This window comes from Anser brachyrhynchus (assembly GCF_964034855.1).
Source record: "Anser brachyrhynchus genome assembly, chromosome: 7".
Classification (NCBI taxonomy): domain Eukaryota; kingdom Metazoa; phylum Chordata; class Aves; order Anseriformes; family Anatidae; genus Anser; species Anser brachyrhynchus.
Window position 1 is genome coordinate 1,793,477 of NC_137701.1, and position 21,271 is coordinate 1,814,747.

The 21,271-nt window shown below is 40.2% G+C and overlaps 1 protein-coding gene across 9 annotated transcripts in view; it reads right to left on the bottom strand.

The window, feature by feature from the left end:
- Positions 1 to 328: 328 nt before the first annotated feature.
- The window catches only part of SPATS2L (spermatogenesis associated serine rich 2 like), a 76,591-nt gene continuing 55,648 nt past the window's right edge, over positions 329 to 21,271 (bottom strand). For 8 of the 9 annotated variants that reach the window (XM_080599662.1, XM_080599660.1, XM_080599658.1 and 5 more), the window contains 7 exons: positions 19,751 to 19,951; positions 19,280 to 19,415; positions 9,644 to 9,702; positions 6,365 to 6,474; positions 5,735 to 5,837; positions 2,644 to 2,864; positions 329 to 1,767 (listed from right to left, as the gene is read on the bottom strand). In XM_080599662.1, the coding sequence (XP_080455788.1) occupies positions 1,369 to 1,767; positions 2,644 to 2,864; positions 5,735 to 5,837; positions 6,365 to 6,474; positions 9,644 to 9,702; positions 19,280 to 19,415; positions 19,751 to 19,951 (1,229 nt within the window). In that variant the 3' untranslated portion in view covers positions 329 to 1,368. Of the gene's footprint in view, positions 1,768 to 1,814; positions 2,482 to 2,643; positions 2,865 to 5,734; positions 5,838 to 6,364; positions 6,475 to 9,643; positions 9,703 to 19,279; positions 19,416 to 19,750; positions 19,952 to 21,271 lie in introns of those variants that run through there. The other variant, XM_080599654.1, reaches the window with a different exon arrangement.

A 21,271-nucleotide genomic window follows, 5' to 3' on the forward strand; every position in this document is an offset into this window, starting at 1 on the left:
TTACTGACCTTAGTGGAAAATAGACCCTTTTACACCTTTCTGATTCTGACCCTCAGGCCTCTAGTTCACTTGATGCTGGGTCTCAATTCTGACACCTTGCTATGTTAAATAACTTCTAATGTAAGATTGTCCAGGAGGATCAACTCTGTTCTTAGGGGAAGGTGCACTTCTGTGCACTTCTGGCACTGGAATCTAGCTAACAGCAAAAGCCTGTTCCAATCCAAATTCAAACTGAAAGCCTCCCAGCTGATATCAGTTGAATTAATCAAACATAATTTGAATAAGATGACAAGTGGTTAGGTAGTGCAAGGCAGGAAGCACCAGAATATTTTAGAAAGGAGATTTTAATTTTTTTGAAGAAACAAGTTTTCTGAAATACAGAATCATAACATTAACACTAAGATATTTATTTTAATAGAAAACTCAGAAAGATGTAATATCTGCTTAAATTTGTACCTCCACATTCTGCTGCACATTGCTGTAACAGATTTATTAGTCATAGCTCATTATGGACAGATGGTTCCTACAGCAAAAATATAGAAAAATAATTTGGATTCAAGTCTAGAACACCTGTGACTTTTCATATGCAAAAAAATAAATCCAACTAGTCATTGAAAAGTGGCTGATAAGTATGGAGAAAAGGGCTGTGCATGTGACTAGCCATGACTATATACAATCCAAACTTGAATGAAATGAGCATTTTCATAAAAATAGTTTGTCAATGAAAAATACCAATATGTAATACATTTAATACAATTTATAGCTACATTTAAAGATGTCAGTTTATGGAATAATAAGCTAAAATCCAATGTACTGCCTTTTCAAGTTTTTTCGTATATAGCAATATTGTGTGTATACAGTGTGCATGCGTGTGTGTGTGTGTATACATGCACACAGATACATGCACAGAAAGAAAAAGGTGTATAGAGATTGCAGAAAAATTCTGTAAGATTATTTGATTTCATTGCAGACTGCAGCACACAGCCGTCCTGGGATCCTTCTAATACAGGCTGCTCAAAAAAAATAACACAACAATGCTGACTGGTATAACCACGTATCTACAACAGGTCTGTGTTGTGACATTAATTCTCAATTCATTTTTCCAATCTAGATTTTATTCTTCTAAGAAGTAAATGCTGCTTTGGTAAGATTCTGTACTATCATGACAAAGTAACGGTGAAGATATTGGGCAAAGCCTTGAAAGTATAATTTTAATAATTAGTAAGTAGTAAAGATACCAACAAGTTTTAAGCAGCAACAGATTTAAAATGACTATGTTCTGACTTATTTTCTTCACCAACAAGCATCTTGAGCAAGAAACTAAATTGAAGAGATTAAAATTTTTCTGCCTGCCTTCACTGTGACATTTTAAGCCACCAAAGTCACAGCTGGCACCGAAAGAACAGTGGCATCAGTAGAAACCTCCATCCCTGCAGGGCATAAATTGCATTGTGACACCCTGCCAACGCTGCCTCGGAAAGGCCTGTGATCCGTGGTGTCTGCTGTATGATGCTTCCGTCGTGTCTTTTCCAAATGTGTCAGATTCTCTGTGGTCCTTGCAGTTGCGGACTGCTCTTGATTTTTCATAGCTCCTTTATTTTTAGGTCTGAAGTTGTTATGCTGCTGTCTTCTGTGTTCAGACCTGGAACCACTTTTTATATTATTTTGATCTGCCTCATTCCAGGCACCTTGCGACTTAAGAGATCCATTGAGACGGATGTTTTGGTGCTGTGGGTTGAATCTTCGTCTCTGACTAGAAGGCCCATTCTACCCAGAAAGAAATTGAAATTATTGAAAATAACTGTTAGGTTGTCTGCAACCTTCTACAGGACAAGAAATACAGCAATCAGAATTAACTGAAATTGCAGAATAAAATTCTCAGTATAACTAGAGAGGGAAAACAATTTTGATACAACACAAAGACTGAACTATGAGTAACATACTACATCTGAGTAGCCTGGAAACATATGTGGAAGGTTCACCAGAGATGCCAAATTAAAATCTGCCACGATTCAAGAAAAAAATGGAAAAGAGATGAAATACTTGGCTTCTCAACAGCAGCAACTAAGAGGCACTGAAGAAATTATCACTGACTTTTTCTTTTTTTTTTTTCCCCTAAAATACCTTGTCTAGTGAGAAGTACTGTCTAAAGACTGCAGGAAGAACAAAAATTAACATGTAAATTAGTCAAGTTAAGAAACCACATGTTGGGAGAGATGTCCATTGTGATATCTTGCTCAGAGAAAGTTTTGATCAGTAGTAGGAAATGGATGTATTACATTATTTGCATAGCTACCAGGACAGCTGATGCCATACATGCACTGACATTGTGTGTTGCTCCTACATTTCCCTTCACACACCTTTTTAAGCCTCAAAAAAAATGAAACAAAATTCAGACCAGCTTTAGTGGTAGCTTTACCTGAGTAAGCACAACAGCACAAGAACTGTATGAACTGCCTTCATACTGCCTTGAGAATGAATCTGGAAAAGACATACTTGCATACATTTGCATATTTTTGAAAATTGTGAATTAAATATATGATCTACAAACCAGTATTTGATTTTGTACTAACGACTTCCAGTAATAGATGTTAATGTGATTTTTTTGACATCATTTAGCTTAGTTCATAACTGGTTTCTTACCTGCTTATTTGTTGGTATTCCTTGGGAAGAAGATTCTGTAGGATTGGAAGAATGATGACTTTGTACTTTAGTGTTGGGTATTTTGTTATCAGAGTTCTTGGCATTACTAGAGGACTTTCGAGTGTGTGTATTTTGCTTGCCAGTTGTTGCATGTGAGGTCACTGAAGACAGCACTGAACTACATGGTGTTCTTGAGGAATAGTTGTTCGTTGGGTGAGAAACTATGAAAATAAAAAAAAGTATTCTGTATTACCAGTTAAATAATCAACTTCTAAACATAAGGCTGTATTCTCATCCTGCTTACAGTTACTTTTTGTAGCATCATTCTAGCCTTACTTTAGATAACGAAGTAAGTGAGATAACTAGGGTAAGGATTAGATCATACTGTTTTACTTCTTTGGAACTGCCTCCTCATTAAGGGTTTATGGAGACAAAAAAGCCAGTATGGTAGAACCACACTAAGACTAGAACAATTCTGTTTGTACTGTAAATGTGAGGAACCATTTTCCTCAGGGCACCTGCCTGAAGGTTGACCAAAAATAAAAAAAGAGCCTCGGGAGCTACCTTGCTAGTTAGAAAACAGACTAGCTTGTGACTATACCAGAGGGCTTAGGAGACAGTCTGTTATTTTAGCACTGTTTAAAAATGAATTGTGCAAAGATCACAGTTGTCTCAAAGCCCATGAAACCAACAGTTAAAATGGACCCATTGCCTATCCTACTAAGTATTTTCAGCTCAAATACAAATCACGTAAGTGTACTTCAGCAAACATTTTTTGTCAATGATGAGTATGAAAGCCCCACTGACTGCCAACCCACGCTTTTGGTTATCCAGGAAAACTTCAAAATTCCTGGCAGCTTCTGGTTTGCTTGCAAATTTTAACCAGTTGGGCTGAACCCACATCCTGCTGGACTGCCTGTCACACTGGTGTTCTATCAGTAATGCTCCTAATTGGATCATTATTCCTCCTAAATGAAGAAACATTGGAAGGAAGCGAGTGGTATGCCAGTAACTCTCTACTGTTTGAGGTCAAAGGAAGTTGTGCCTGTAGACACCATGCACTAATTTGATTCCAGATCATTCACTGATCATGGAAAGCTAAAGAGCCTGGAGCTTGCAGGCTACATACATACTAGCTGCAACACAGGTAATAGCCATGAAAGCTTCCTTAGTATGCCTAAATATTTTTAAGAAGAAAAAAAATAGTCTACTGCCTGTTGCTCTTTCTAAAGAAGTGGTTAACAATGCTTGTCTACCATGGTAGACATGTTTACCATGGTTATCTATCAAACTGGAACTGAATGCAATGCACTAATCGCCAATATATAGACCATGGTACAGTCAGCACTATCAGAAACCACTATTGCTCATCTCATATTTCTGCTCCCTACTTCTTAGTATTTTGAGACACAAGGATTTCTTAACCACTTCCATATCTAGATGTGAAGTGCACCAAACAAATCCTTTACTCCTGCCTCTCTGCATTTCCACAAGCAATTCAAGATGTCTGCTTCTGTGTAATGGCTCCTGGGTAGTCTCAAAAAGGACTCTGAGGCTATTGATGTAAAGTTCTCAACCTTAATTTGCTGTTTTGATTTTTATGATTACAGCATTTCCTTGTTCCCCTCTAGCACAGATGACACAAACTAGAAAGAGCGTTTTCTGTGAGACACCTGATTTTTTATCTAATAGGTACTTCTATTTTTCTACTTTTAGGACAGTAATTTTAGCAACTGAGCACCATCTGTTTTTTGTTGTTGTTGTTTGTTTGTTTTTTAAAGACTCCTACTCACTTACACTAACACCAAATATTTCTCTCAATAGGTGTCCTCTTCAGAAAAACAATGCAATCATTTGCACAATGAAATGAATTTTCTGTAAGATTAGTGAGTTCAGCTGTTATTGAATGCTACTGTTCTCTCTTCCCTAAACCAGACTGCCTCACATGGAAGCACATATAAAAATCCAGTTGCTTGTCATAAAGATCTATTTTTGATAGAAAAGATGTGCAATGGGTAGAACCCATCATCAGGCATTCTGGATGTATGTCAGTCCAATTACTTTTGTTCCTTCAGGGTATGAGATAGGTGCTATGAGGTCACTGAACAATTAGATGCATTGCTGGGAAGTTTATGCCTTCCTTTGAAACATCCTGAGTTGGCTACAATGAGAGACAGGATACAGGCTTAGATGGATCTTCAAAGTGTTCTGCAAAAGCAATTCTTACGGTCTAATGAATAAAACTGATTATGCCTCAAAGGAGTCACTTTTTTAGCTGTGCAATCACAAAACTGCATTAGCAGACCAAGATATGTTTTCCTTTTTTCTATTTCTAGTAACTCCTTGAAAACGTTTCTTTTCTTCCTAAAAATGTTTTCCTTTCACCAAGATGCACTAGTTCAGTATTGTGTTAATAGTTTTTATTCCTGAGTGGTGGTACTGATAGGATATCATAGGGCTGAGTGACAGTTGGGTCTAAGCACTACAGCATTTACTTTTCTGGAGGGGAAAAAAAAAGCACAGCAAAGATGAGAAATAAGCTATCTCACATTTTACAGCAGGAATATGATATTTAGAATAGAAAACGAACATGAATTTCCAAGCAGAACAGGAGGTGGTTTCCAAAAAGTAATATTTGGCTCCTGAAAAACCCAATAAATACTGCTATAAAGTTGGGAACCTGCTTCTTAGCAGGAGATATGTGAATTGGTCTCATAATACTGTGGTCACACAGAGAAGCCTCCAATTTATTAGTTACTCATAAGTAACTACCAAATTTGAAAGTTCCCTACAGCTGAATTGCTTTTTAGATGGAAGACTCCAACTGACCTCAGTAATACTGGGAAATCTCTGACAAAGAGGGCAACTGTGCAGATGCTTTGCTCAACACATGTACAGTGAGCTTAGCATATTGCATACTGTAAAAGTGCCCTGTGTATATTCAGTAAGACTGCTGCATACCATTCCATCAGACTGACTACACGCACATGTGCTGGCATTACACATGCCATTATTTCTGCTCAGCATTTCCTGGATAGGTATGTGGGACATGACATTGAGAACTCGGGTGTGATATATCACCAGCACTTACTCTCTCCACAGAGCTGAATCTGGGTCTTCAGTTGTTCTGTATCACAGGAAAATCGTGCAGACCTACCCAGCTCTTCATCATATTTCCGTTCACTCACAAAGTGCTGCAAAAATACAGGCAAGTTAACAGTAATTTGCATTCTGATCAAAAGACTAAATGGATGGTACAGAAACCAATCAATACTCATCTTAAGATCACTTTAAGGCTCAGCAATCTCTTGACATTGTCCTGTAGGCAGAATCTTTATGCAGAACCAAATATTTTCACATCCTTACCAAATGACAATTCTCACAGCCCAGCGATGGGTGGAGTAGTCCCGCATACAGGAAATGGGTCATTTCATTTGATCACTGAACCTGAAGCTATCGGGTTTACTTGTTAACTGGGTCTGATAAATGATACACAAACAGCTCTACTTCTGAAGGGGATAACTTACACTTCTCTGACAGCAAATGCAGACTGCTCAGATGTCCTACAATGCTTTAAGAAGGTATGTTTTCCCCCCGGAAAGCTAGTTACCCTTTGGTCCATAGTAGGTAGGAATGAGCAGACTGGGCATTTTAACAATACAGTGCTTTCTTCACATTTGCACAAACAGCTAACATAACCAAACAGAAGCAAATGCCTGACCTTAATTTCGGCCCTGAGTTCAGACAGTTGTGCTTCAGCCATCTGACTGGCTAGGTCCGTCAGTCTCTTCAGCTCTTCAGCTTTCTTCTGCCGGGCAGTCAGAATTTCCACTGCCAAATACCAGTAGTCAGTAATTATTGCTAGGATGCTAAATTGGTCCGTAATTCATTCCTTTTTTGGCATTAACACTACACCATGAGGCAAACACACACACCACACTTGAACTCAACAGAATATGATGCTGCTTGTGCAGTTTATTTAACTGAACCGCCCGATGTTGAAATGATCTCAAAATAGGATAGCTATCACAAAGTAAAAGGTAATGTTTAGATAAACTGGGGCAGAAACATGTTGTTTTCAATTTTCCAGTGCCTTATTAAGTACAAATTCAGGAAGCCTTTCATTTAGACACGGAAAGAAGCAGTACATTTGCTGAGACACCAGCCTGTTTCTGAAGACATGCTGTAGTTTATGAATACAGGGGCTTTTTAGCTCCCCTGAAAAAAATCTGTTCATATATGGTTTACGTTTGAATCACAGGCACTGCAATTTTACTTTCAAGCACAGAATATACACAGTTGCCATTTCTAGGTCAAAGCACTATTACAAAGGCCACCATTCTTAATGAAAAAATAATTATTCAATACTGCCCGTCTCATATGTTTTTTTTATAAGGAAGTGGTGAATAGCTACACTTAAAAAGAAAAGATTAACTGTGAGTCACAAAATCACAGTCCATTTACATTCAGGATGATGTGATATATTGCAGTTTTGGTAGAAAATTAACTATATGCAAATACTGCTACCTACATAGTGACTTAATGTAAAAGGAACAAATGACTGACTGGCTGGTGGGATCATCACTTAAGGTAGAGAAGAAAGACAGTGTCTAAATGTAAAACAATAAGCAATTATAGTCTTTTGTCTAGAGCTCATGCGAACAATCATGGTAAGGGGATGGCTGCTGCTGTAAAGCTTCATAAGGCCACTGATTTCATTACTGATGTTGAGACTTGGGCTTCTTTGACTTCCTTCCTTTGCCACAGAATTCCAGAGTGGTCCTGATAAGTCTCTTAACCAGCTCATACTTTGTAATGCCTTTTTTTTTTTTTAGGAGAGAATTAATGGTATTTCAGACTTTATTTCTCAACCCACTATATTTAATTGCATGGGAGCTTCTTTTGAAAATACAGCATGGTCCAGCAGGTGCAGGGGAGAGTGGTGTCTGCACAACTGTATGGGAGCAACCACACTGCAATAGAAGAGTGTGTGTTACACAGGGCAGGGTTTACAGAAAGGCAAGGGGTGGCTAGAGTTTCCTCAGACCTGTTGGTTAACCTGTGCCTACATTACCTACTTATCCTAACGACAGGCATTTATCTGTTTCTCTAACTGACCTTTTCAATTCCTTTTTGTGGAACATGGTCTACAAGTCTGAGAAACTTTTATCAGATTAAATGAAGAATTCACTAGCTGTTTTTCTTTCCCCAATAGTTTTATTGCTTATTCTAAGCGACGTTAATATCATTTCTCCCCAAGGTCAGCACCACCTTTGCTGAAGTTACTGCCCAAACCATATGATCTCATTTCCTACTGGCACTTATCTCAGCGTGAGATGCCAGCCAAGTATCCATTTTCATGAAAACTGAAATGATCATTTTGTAAGTTTTCTCAGTATTGACAGTAAGAGGAAGATTACCCACATTAAAATAGTCCTCCAGTGCAGCAAAGAGATGTGAAAATAAATAATAATGTAAATCTTAGTTAGCATGTTATAGTCCTACAACAACTTTCTACCTCAAGTTCTGAAGGCCTACAGGCCTACAACAGCATTGAGAAACAGCAGAAATAACACAGCTAAAAGACAGGTAAGGAGAACATCTAATGTCATACGTGGAGTTTGTACAAAAGTAGGGAAGCTGAACCTGCCATGCACGAATACAGCACTTAGCATGCCTGTAAATAAGAATAAGCTTTACTTTCAAAAAAATGACTGTTGTCCCCAGGCAACATTAATGAAGTGGTCCTATGATACCATCATCCCTGGACTGTGAATTTTCAAAATGTATTTTTGTTTATGCAGTTAGGGCTTGGATTCCTGTTCGCTGACGTCAATGGGTGTTTTTCCATTGGTTTTCCTGGGACTGAGCATGCCCTGTAGCCAATTATGTCAGCCTTTGCAGGTAAAAAGCTACTGACATTTCCATCCGCAGCTCCTCCACAGAACAGCACAGAACTCCAAATCCACGTTTACAGCATGTTGGCATTAGAGAAGTTAGCATACAAAATTCAAAACAAACTAATGCCAATTGTTGCTGCAACAACTCATACTTTTTAGTACCTATGCATATACAACTGCAAGAGACTTAACTGGCAACAGAGGATTTTTTTTTAATCTCTAACTAATATGTTTGTGAACTAAAGGAGAGTTCTAAATGCAGATGAAGCATTCATGAATGTTGCATGCATTTGAACCCCCTCCCCCCCCCCCCAAGGGTCTTAATCTCACAAATCAATGAAAGATTATATGCATGCATGGCAGTGGTATTTCATCTATGAGGCAAAGAATCATTCTAACAATACTTGGGTTATTCTGTAGTTCTTCACTTATCTCTATTGAAACACATTCCATTGACTACAGGTCCACGAATACCATATCTCTGATGGGGTATACGACAGATACTGTGGTATCCTGATGCATGTGTCAAATTGCCCACCCCCCAACCCACAATACACACACACACACCCTACGCAAGAAACAGAGACGACATGAAAGACTGAAATGAGACAAACTCCCAAAGATTATTAAGAAAACAGATTCCAGTAAACATCTGCATTTTGATTTTTCTTGGTCTAATTCATGACAGCTATGCAAAGCCAGAACAACCTGTTCCTCAGTAACTTCCAGCATTCTAACTCATATATATAAGCAAGCAAACACATCAAATAAGAAATAAAAATGAAGTATTCAACAAACCATAGAAATTAGGTGAAAATGTGATCAAAAGCTCTGATAAGTAAACAGAATGAATAAATAATTTTAATCTAACTTCATGCAAACTTTTGGTTTACCTTAATGTCATAATACTGAAACTTTGATGCATAATCCTTACAGACAGAAACTACAGAGAAACTATACCAGAACACCTAAGAATATGTGTACAATGAAAGATACGGGAACACTGCTAACTGAATTTACGTATTCTGTAAATTTCCTGCCAAACAAAACATTTTTTTCCATGACTATACCAGAAGCTCCCTGACACGCTTTGTACTTACTGGCTTCTTCTTTAACTTTATCAATTTCTGCCATTAATGACACTTCTTTGTCTATGATGCTGAAAAAGGAAAAAAAAAAAAAAGGAAACCGCAATTTAATCCATGCTAGATCTCCACCAAAATCAAAAGCTATAACTAAAGAAAAGCTTTCAGATACTAGTTATGGCAGTTTTGAAATTAGTAATATTTTAAAGAAATGGAAGACTACAAAACAGCTAGGCAAACTCACTATAAAATTAGTTATAATCAGTGTGTGTTAATTTAAACAAACATTTCACTGGTCTGCCCATTTATCTGCAGAAATGTGGAGGTCACTCTGATATGCTTCTCCCGCACTGCCTAGGCACAGCAGTTCTCAAATGACTAAACAGTCTCTTTTCTAATTAAGCCAGCTATACCACTGTTGCTTGGTACCCAAGTTAATACAACTTAGTTTTCAGTGCTGTACTGAGAATAAAACAGAATTAAAGCCATGCGGAAAAAGAGCTCCTTCTCTTCCTATAGAGATATCCTTGCAAAATATGTCAGGGTAAAAGAAAATGGTCTGTGATGTGAATAAGCCTTGAGAGAGGTCAGCTTACTCAACCACCAAAGTCTAGAAAGGATCGGTTCCCCTTTCACAGGACCTTTCTGAAGGTCTCACAAGCTTTTCCTTTCGCAACTCTCTGGTGTGCAATCCCTGACGGCAAACTGATCAAAGTTTTTATCAAAGTGCAAACTGATCAGGCGGATCTACTGAGGGCAGATAGGGGGTCTGGTAAAACGTTCACATCACCAAGCCAGCAACATTATTCAGTGAAATAACAAAACTGCAGAATGCTCTCCAGTGGGCAATGCTCTGGTATGCCGCTCCAGCTTCCCCCTCACAGGATTATTCTTAGTCATATTCATATTTAATAAACACCACCAATGTTAATGGTGCCTTTTGCATGAGTAAACTCAAGCAGCTAGGGAGAAATTGCAAAAAGCCAGTCAAACACCACAAGTAAATCTAGGCATGCACTCGAGAGAACAGTGGAGTTCTCAACAAGCTTTTGAACCCAGTGGAAGACACCAGGACATCAGGACCTAAAAACAGCCACAGGAAATTTGGCTTGCTTTCTGAGACAAACTGCACTGTATCTCCAGAATATAACATACTGAAATCTGACATGAGCATGGCAGGTAGAGCTAGCTCAAGATTTCTCAGCACCCTAAATCACACACAACATTGCTATACCACAGACCCTGCAGCATCTAATCTGAACTTCAAGATGGCACAGTGTGCACTTGTGAACACAGAGGGCTTCTGAGGATCAGTGGGATGAGGGTTGAGGTATGAGCTGATCGCATTCAGGTGGGTGAGAGAATGGGAAGATTGAGAGAAAATTAAGCAGTCTATGGGTTTTTAAGCAGGCTCTAGGTTTTTGAAGAGCTGTGAATGAGGATGAAACTTTCTCTTTGCTCAGGCTATAACCCCAACCCTCAGTTGCTCACAGGTCTCTTCTCAGCAGTCCTGGCTATCAGGGGAGGTCCCAGTCGACTGGCAGCTAGCAAATATGACGCCCATCTACAAGAAGGGCCGGAAGGTAGACCTGGGAAACTATAGGCCTGTTAGTTTGACCTCAGTGCCAGGGAAGCTCATGGAGCAGATTATCTTGAATGTCATCACGTGGCACTTGCAGGGCAAGCACGCGATCAGGCCCAGTCAGCATGGGTTTATGAAAGGCAGGTCCTGCTTGACGAACCTGATCTCCTTCTATGACCAAGTGACGCGCTTGGTGGATGAGGGGAAGGCTGTGGATGTGATCTACCTTGACTTCAGTAAGGCTTTTGACAACGTTTCCCACAGCATTCTCCTCAAGAAACTGGCTGCTCTTGGCTTGGACTGGCGTAGGGTTCGTTGGGTTAGAAGCTGGCTGGGTAGCCGGGCCCAAAGAGTTGTGGTGAATGGAGTCAAATCCAGTTGGAGGCCGGTCACTAGTGGAGTCCCCCAGGGCTCAGTACTAGGGCCAGTCCTCTTTAATATCTTTATCGATGACCTGGATGGGGGGATCGAGTGCACCCTCAGTAAGTTTGCAGACAACACCAAGTTAGGTGCATGTGTCGATCTGCTCAAGGGTAGGAAGGCTCTGCAGGAGGATCTGGATAGGCTGGACCGATGGGCTGAGGCCAACTGTATGAGGTTCAACAAGGCCAAGTGCCGGGTCCTGCACCTGGGGCACAACAACCCCAAGCAGTGCTACAGGCTGGGAGATGAGTGGCTGGAAAGCTGCCTGGCAGAGAAGGACCTGGGAGTATTGGTTGATAGGCAGCTGAATATGAGCCAGCAGTGTGCTCAGGTGGCCAAGAAGGCCAACAGCATCCTGGCTTGCATAAGAAACATCGTGGCCAGCAGGTCTAGGGAAGTGATTGTCCCCCTGTACTCGGCTCTGGTGAGGCCGCACCTCGAGTACTGTGTTCAGTTGTGGGCCCCTCGCTACAAGAAGGACATCGAGGTGCTCGAGAGAGTCCACAGAAGGGCAACGAGGCTGGTGAGGGGTCTGGAGAACAAGTCTTACGAGGGGCGGCTGAGGGAGCTGGGATTGTTCAGCCTGGAGAAGAGGAGGCTCAGGGGCGACCTTATCACACTCTATAGGTACCTTAAAGGAGGCTGCAGCAAGGTGGGGTTTGGTCTATTCTCCCATGTGCCTGGTGACAGGACGAGGGGGAACGGGCTACAGTTGTGCCAGGGGAGGTTTAGGTTGGATATTAGGAAGAACTTCTTTACCGAAAGGGTTGTTAGGCACTGGAATAGGCTGCCCAGGGAAGTGGTTGAGTCACCGTCCCTGGAGGTCTTTAAAAGACGTTTAGATGTAGCACTTAGTGATATGGTTTAGTGGAGGACTTGTTAGTGTTAGGTGAGAGGTTGGACTAGATGATCTTGGAGGTCTCTTCCAACCTAGATGATTCTGTGATCTTTGCTCCTGGGATCCAAGGATCTGCAGTTCCCTTACGCTGCACCTGAAACAGGCTCAAGTCACTTTCTTGTATCTTGAAAGATGGATAGGTGTGTCAAGATTTCCTGCTATGGCAAACACAAAGGGATAGGTAAGGGATGGGTCAGAAGGGGGAGTTAGAGAAAAGGCATTCTTCCAGCGGTGCTGCCAAGGGAGGTGAAGCAGTGCCCTAAAACTCACTTCTCTGCACACACCTCACCCCTTCTCAGTGGGGGAAATGGTACAAGAACATGCAAAAACAAGTTGTGGGGCAGCAGGCTACAACAGCCACCTTTGTCTCCTCAAGCCTTAAATACTTGTATCTAACAAGAAGAGCACCCAGGTTCTTGTCTTTTCACACCTGGCATTTTAACAGTAAAACAGCAATAAGCTGCGCACGTCCCGAGCACACTCCCATTTAGCATGGTGGATCCACCCAGGAGCTGTTCAGATTAATAATTCACATGCAAAGTTGTCTCTTTTTTTCCATTCATGTGAAATAGTTTCCATCAGAAAGATGGTGTTATAGAAAACTTAGAATTAAAGCATTTGTCTAGAACACCCTTAGCAAGAAAGGAAAAATCCTACGGAATTCAGTAGGGAGCAAAGATGAAAACTTACAGAGGAGAGAAGGACTCATGTTGACGACCAAAACAGGGAAAGATTAAGGAGCAGGCAGTATCAGCAACACATGGCAGATACACAGCTGACTCAGCCAGAAATTTACCAGCTAGATCATCTTCAAGTACCATACAGCCTTCTTGAAAGCCTTCCCATAAATTAACCAAGCTCATACAGGAGGTTTACAACTGAAGTTCTGCAGAGTCCTACCCTCAGCTTATAACAATCAGCCACACTACCTTTAGTGCAGAGGCCACCATCTTCACACTGGCTCCCAAAAGCCAACAGAGTGACAGAAACAGCCTGGCTGTTGGCAAATGACACAGCAAGGAAAAAAATTGCGGCATATCACACTTTTGTTCCATACATATAACAAGTAAAAATGTAATTTTGCCCTGCCAGATCAATTTGGTGTGACATACATACCAGGGGAAGTAAAACAGCATTTTTTTTTATACAGTAGAGCAAATCAGTTATGAAACATACTCCTACAATGAAAAAACCATGTTTACTCCAGTTGGACCTCAATATTCACCAGGCATAAGCATTAAGCTTGGACTCCAAAGAGTCAGGTGGTAAGAGTCAGGCTTTTTAATCTGAATAGTGGTAGCTTTCTAAAACTAATCTATTTTCTGTTACTTTTTGTAACTACATGGTATAATAAACTACCTTGGCTTTCACAGCAGGTGACTGAAGTGAGTCTTGCAAGTTCTCACCTGTTTCTACTCTCCACATTTTTTTAAAAATACTATTCAGTACTTCCCCATACCTTCAAAAAGTCTGTACATTTTTGCTTTTGCTATTTCTGTTATTAAAGTGCCTCCCTAGTGTACACTGCAGGTTATATGAACTTTTGGCTGGAAAAAGATATTCAAGCAGCAAGCTCACAATAGCAGAGCTCGTCAGAATTGTATTTTGGCCCAGGTGATTCTATGTCAGTCCTCCCCCTACTCCATCAAGAGATCCTGACTAAACTGCTTGACCACTAACATTTTATTTTGATGCCAAGTAAAAACACTTAGTACTAGAATGAGAATAATATCATAGTGGTTCAATATTTCTCATATTTTCCAATCCTGATGTTCTAGTGTTGTTTGTCTCTGATGTACACTTCAGGAAAGCATTTGGATGTTGCAGTAGTAGAGGCCAGGATTGTGGTGACTAACAGCAACAAAATCTGCATTTTCCTTGTAGCTACAAACTGACATTGAAAAACTAAAGAAAAAAGAAACTGTGCTCAGTACCTTTGTCAGTACCAGACTAGTTAACATAATAAACTTAAGTTTCTTTAACATACAGATCTTCATGGGGATGTCCTTCTCTGAAGACAAGGCATCTGCACTAACTTACACTAGCTGAGGAAATGGACTCTTATCTCTCTCCACATAAGGAATGGAACATACTAATTCTCATCTGGAAGAAAACAGCCACATTTCACAGCTTGGAAATCAAACTACCATGTATCACAGAATAACAGGGGAAGTTAATGTTTCCTTAGAAATGTCAAAAGTCAACCAGGTCTAGGAAGTGCTACATTTCTTCTCATCTCATTTAAGGGTCAATTATTAACAAACCGAGGAGGAATCAATTTGATTCCTTTCTATCCACAAACAGCATCCTCACTTTGTGGTGTCATTGCTCACCACAGGTGAGTATCTGTAGTTTGGAGCACAGGATTAAGCTCTGTTTGATTTTAGTATCCAGGTGATTTTGAGGTGGGCTTCAGGAAGGAGAGAAGTTTGTTGAAGGAACATAGCAAAGTATACACTTAACATAGATGACATGCAAATGAGGCCAGGACAGAGACAGTGCTTGTGCTGTAAAGATATGAAATGAGCCTGGAAAGATAGCAGCTGACTAGAACTCATTTTAACTACGAGATTCTGAAGGCAAGAGCTGAAGTGCCCTACTCTTGGTCAAACGGACAGTGATTGTGCCTGGGCTTACATAGGCTGTTACAATAGTCACAATAGCATACCACAGCAAAAGAGCTGCAAACACCAAATTGCAGTAAGGTGTCAGCACAACAATGATAGGGGTAAGTTATGTTGACAGCTGCTTCATTTCAGTTTCATGCTCAGATCAAATTCTAATTTTGTTCTAAATTTGTTCTGATGTTAGTGGAAACAAATTAATCTCTCTAGTTTAATGCCTCAAGATTCCACTAATATGACCAGTTATTAGTTCTGCTTCAGAAAAAATGCTTCAGATTGCCAGATTTATAGCCTTACTGATAACAATTAGAAGGGTTCACAATGACCAGAATCTTCTTTGCTGTTGCCTCTTCTAGACCTTATGCTAAACCTATTGGTCCTGAAGAGACAGGGAAATAAAAGACCAAGCTGACAATGAGGGAAACGTGCTCATGCCACTCACAAGGGTAGCCACAGATGAATGGCACAGAGTTTACAGTTAAAGGTGTAATTGAAATTAGTCCTTTCAAAATCCTTCTAAGCCCCATAAAAATGTCAATTTTCTCCTCGAGGCATTTACTAAGCACCAGTCTTTTCTTAAACGACTAACAAATTCAAAAACAACAACAACTATATACATAGTTTGACAATTAACGTTGTTTTGGCGACTGAGGAATAAAGAGTCAGCTGTGGCACTGTGAAGGACTGAAGCAGAGATTTTCATCCAGGAGGTAAAAAAAAAAAAAAAAGCTATTTCTTCCTCAGCACCCACTGGGGTTCTGGTTCAGCAGGTGATAAGCTCAAATACTGACATCCCATTATACATTTTGAGCCCTTTTTCTCATGAGGAAGGGAACGTGACATGGAGCAGCAAACACACTGTCATAGGATACTATTAGGGTCTGACAGCTTAGGCTTCAAAAAAAATACAACACTGTTCTCCAGTGACTTTGCTCTGTCTTTGGAACAGACCCCTGTACCTCCCTAAAATTGAGCTGGTTAATGATTTGCCAACAACACAAGCAAGTTGTAGAAAAGTATGAGGCAAGTTAAGTACTGTCCCTGTCTCTACGATATCCAAGCTGAGATTACATGTAAATTCATCAGGAGTTTTACAGGATTTACACAGCAAAACAGATTACATGAATTTTCATTCTGACCACAAATACAATCTGATGGTAAGCAGATAAACAAAAGAGTAAATCAATTTCACTGAAGTTCTTCCCCTCCACAGAGCACCATCTGGCAATATTAAAAAAAAAGGCTTTTAATTATTTAAATTATTCAAGTTTATTATGTTTTGCTCTGTATCTCTCTTTGCTAACACTGTTCTCTCTAACAGCCAGCTAACGCAGGGGGACTAAGGGTAAAGCCCTTAGAGTTAAGTATCTATTCGCATTTTTCTTGATAGATCTCTTCACAAACAACTAGAAATTTATTACTTGATCATAAAAACTTGTTTAGAGCTGAAAACTGATATGCCTTTTCCTGAAAAAAGGCTTCATAATTTTACTTACAAATGAAGACCTTAGGATTTGGCTAAACTTTAGTAATTGTATGAGTTGCACCATGGCTTGTTACAATCCTGCACACTTTTACATAAATCTGTAGAAGATTTCTTTCTTATCTAAGTCTCATTTCTGATCTACTTAGTGGTATCTGAGAATCTTACTAGTTTTATAGTTAGACTAAACACACACTACTAAGGCAGAAGACCATGGCTCTTCCTGTTGTACAGAGGAGATACTCTTCCTGATACAGATGAGAGATAACTTTCCCAAAAGCACCCTGGAAAGTGGCCACAAAGAGAGCAGAGTCTGGGTCTTTGCTCCTGATATCTGTTAAAAGTTTTGAGATTATCCCCTTTATGTGTTTAATAAACACAATTTCTCCTTAATCTGGCAACACTAAGATCAGAAAGGGCATATTTATTTTTATTTCAAAATAACATACGAAAGCAATGATCTACCTGCATGGCCTCCAAAACCAAAGAAGACTATGAGACAGTGGAATCTACCTTTAGAAAGCTCTGGAATCCACCTTTGCAAGCTTAGTAAAAAATATGAGAATGAAGCAAGTACCTGTAAAAGACAAAGGGGCCAGAAGGGGGAACTATGCATCTCATTGTTTCACAGAATTCGCCCCATTTTCATGAGATGCACCTGCTTCTTCCACTAATACTCAGCTAGGGTAATTCCAACCTGCTGGAGGCAGCGAGAAGAAAGCAAGCACAGGCTCCTCTCCTGGTGCTGCAGCTATGCAGCCAAGTAGCCAGCCTGAGACCAGAGCTGTTTGCTTAGGTCCTCCTGGACCCTCTAGTATAAGGGCAAGGCCTGGCGGCCTAGGCAGAAATGCTGCTCTTTGAAGGTACCTGAAAACTACGCTGGGCCCCAGGAAGCCTTAACTTTTGATAGAACGCTTTTTCTGTGCACTAACAAGGTTATGGACTGGATCGTGTGACTGACAGGCAAACAAATATTAGAACAAACCTCAAGAGTATTTGTAAATCTGCTCTTTAGAGGCATAAGGTCTACAAAAGGTCAGCTGGCAAACAGACATGTAGACAGAAAGCTAATGAGGACTGCCTGGAAATGCAGAGAGAAGCAGCACAAGAACTCTGCTCAGTGTAAAGCAATAGCAGTCCTGGCTTTTCCAGGCATCTGACCATACTCTATCTATCACGTATCTAACAAACGCAGCTCTGCATCTAGTACCACTGAATCTGGACTACAGGAAAGAGAAAACTATTGTCTTTCCAGTTTACCAAGTAGGAATCCCAGTAAGGGGATGCCTATGTTCACTCAGCTCTCCAACTGTGAGCACTGGCAGTATTGCTCATCACCCGGCACTGAGCTACTACAGGTACAAATATGTTCTTTTAAATGAGTCCTTCCTCCATTTAACCACTGCTTTGCTTTGATTTCAAATTAGAGAACAATTGAAAGTCCGCTTTATCTTCCCCAAACATTCAGCACATGCCTCCTAGTTGTTCCCTTGTCCAAGTCCATTACCAGCATTATGTCAGTGTTTTACCCCAAGTATGTTGAAGCTTTCGAGTGCTTTTTGTTCACTGTGTATGCTGGTTTTCATGCTTTTTATAAAGCATTGGACATACCAAAGTGTTTAAGATGCAAAGAGTAGAGGCGGCTAGTCTTTGTTTGTCCAGTTCTGTGCACAGTGTTAATTAAACCTGGCCCCTACTACTACAGGGTACTTTCCATTTGTGGTTGGAAGCAGACTGTATGGGCAAGTAGCAGCTGTTTCTTTTCAGTTCTCCATATGACTGTGTGGACACCCAATACGTGAAAATGATTTGCTGGCAAGAGGTGCTATGAGGAACCGTGGCTCCTTTTGTGCTTTACACATTTCTGTCAGATTTCATGGGGCTCTCTTTTTATCCCTAAGATACTACTCAGATAGTAGTATCCCGAAGATACTCCTCAGCCTCTGTAGAAAAGTGAGAACACAATTATAGCGCATGGATTTCAACCTTGGCAACAAATACCTTAAACACACTAGTGAAAAGGGAGTTCACCTAGCTTTACTGACCTTCCCCTGCATCTTAAACAGTGTTTAGTATTCTCCTTTTCCTTGCCCTACACTACTGTGTGACATGGCTATGCTCAGACAGATTTTGCATCCAAGCAAAATATTGCAATACTGGAGCAGTTTATGTTCTCATTCACACAGAAGTATGCCTGATAGCCATGCCCCACAGCTGGATGTAATGAGCAGAAATACTGGCTCAGGCAGAACTGTTAGTACTGTTTCTCATAACTTTCAGGTGCACACGGTAGTCCAGGAAAGAGTGCCCCTTCAGGTTGCTCTGCCCAGCTCTCTTAGCCTTGGGGAAATCAATGCCATAGCAGGCTCTGCAAGAACAGGGGTTAAGAGGACACTAGGAAAAAAATCCCACTATGTTTTTTTTCTTCCTAAGCACTGCAGTTTTGTTTGCCTTTGTGTATGTAAACATGCACACATGAATGTATTGCTGGCTGGTTGCTGAGGAGTTTCTTAACAGCACCACTTTTTTTTTTTAATGAAACCAACCACTGCAAACAGAGTGTAAAACCACCAATAACAGTGACTTGCATGAGCCCCTTATTCTCAGGTGGTGCTGGTGGATCTCAAGCTGATTTACTTACCAGCTGTGTAATTCTGCAAAAGCAGCTTTGATCTTCTTCACTGAATTATCTACTTCCTCTTTGATCGTCATGCGATATCTAGTTAGAGAAACAGTGCAACGCTGCAAGTCTTTTACTGATTTCTCAATGTTTGGCCCTAAAATAGAAAACAAAAACAGCACAAAGGCAGAAAGGTGTTTTTGACTTTTCTGAATGAGGAAGGATGAATAGTTCAACATGTTTTTTGCCCACATTAAGATGAAGTCCATGAGCCCAGATTTTCCATAGTTCTTTGGTGTTCTTCAATTCTTAAACATGTATGTTCATATTCATTCCCCCCAAATCATGTAACTGTTAAAATAGCCACGACAATTCAAACAATTTTACTCTCACTTTCCAACACATCTCTTCTTCACATTTGCCTTTTTCTTAAAGGCACCAGCTTTCTGATCACCTTAGTACACAGCGACTGAACAAACGGACTTGCTTTACCTCTTTTTTTGACTGAATCATCTGGCTTTGTTTCAGATTGGGTTGTAGCATTGGATGATTTAACTGAGGAAGATTTTGACTTTGGCCTGCCTAGGTTACTCTGGAGTTGAACTGTTGACTGAAGAGGCTCGTGCTGTTCTACTCCATTCATAGTCTTTGGGCTTAATTCTACAGATACTTTCTGCTGTTCATGTTCTTTGTCTGCAATAGAACATTAAGGTACAAGAAAGGGAGTTAACAAGATTCTCTAGCAGGTCTTGACTCCCTGTAGAAAAACATCACACAAAAAGCAGCAACTGAAGATGTTCAAGACAGAGAAAGATGGAATAATGGCAAGAAAGAGGTAGAACTAAATTAAATGTAATAAAACCACATATCCTCCCCTGTAATTTTTAGCACATTAGAAGGAAACACCAGCTTTTCTGCATTCCTCCTTTCTGGTCCCTGAAGTCCCTTCCACACAGCCCAAGATTCTGTATCTTGGAAGGACCTCATCTCACAGACTGTGAGATGGCATTAGCAATGCTTCAGCCTCATGTTCCTCATGGGGAAGAAAGCATAACGGGCTGTCAGCAGAGACCTGGCTGTGATCCTTCTATGCCATGAGCTGTCTGAAAGCAACAGTGAAATGCTGACAGTAACATTAACTTGATAGGGAAGGAATGAAAACAAATATGACTGACAATGACAAAACAAAGGAGATTACAACACCAAAGGGAGCAATGTGAGACAGGTATTCTTTGGACTCACTTCAACATTTCAAATGGCTTTAGCACAGTGTTTGATTTGCTCAAAAACTATGAAGGCACTGCTTCTGGCCTCTGAGGGATCCTGTTCACCCTTCTAGTCTATTTAGTTCTGCGTACATTTCATTATATATATAGGTTGCTTTTGTCCTTAAACTAGCTGCAAGACCAGAATTCTAGCATAACTGAAAGCGTTGAAGAAACTCCTTTCTTATCTACACTACACAAATTCCCAGGAATTTATTTTACTTCTGCAAGGTAAACTTCCAAAATATTAAAATTTCACCTCCTTCTCTCAATTTCCCTTCCATTCTCCCTTTCCACCTCCCTAATCTTTCATTCTCTGTTTACAGAACGGTCAGTTACTAGTTTTCACATATGCCTAAAAGTTTATAAAAAATAAAGTTATGGTAATATGTATTATCTTTGTCAACTGTAAAAACGAGAAAAATTCTGAGGCTCTTCTTGCCCTTTGTATGTATAAATCTGCACTGCATCACATTAAAGAGGAAAAAAAGGAAGACAACCCCAATGCTACAGAAAAAGATCACTGACAACACGGGTATGTGAGTTCTTGCATTCAGGTCTGTTACGCCCTAAAAAAACACTTCACGTGCATGGACAATTCAATCTAGGCATCTTTATTGATGCATTGTCATTTAAAAAAGCACCTCTAAGAAATCTGACGTGGCAGATAGATTGTATATAATTATCACATAATATGGAGGAAGAGAGCAAACAAATGTTTACACATTGCAGAATAAGTTGTAAGAAT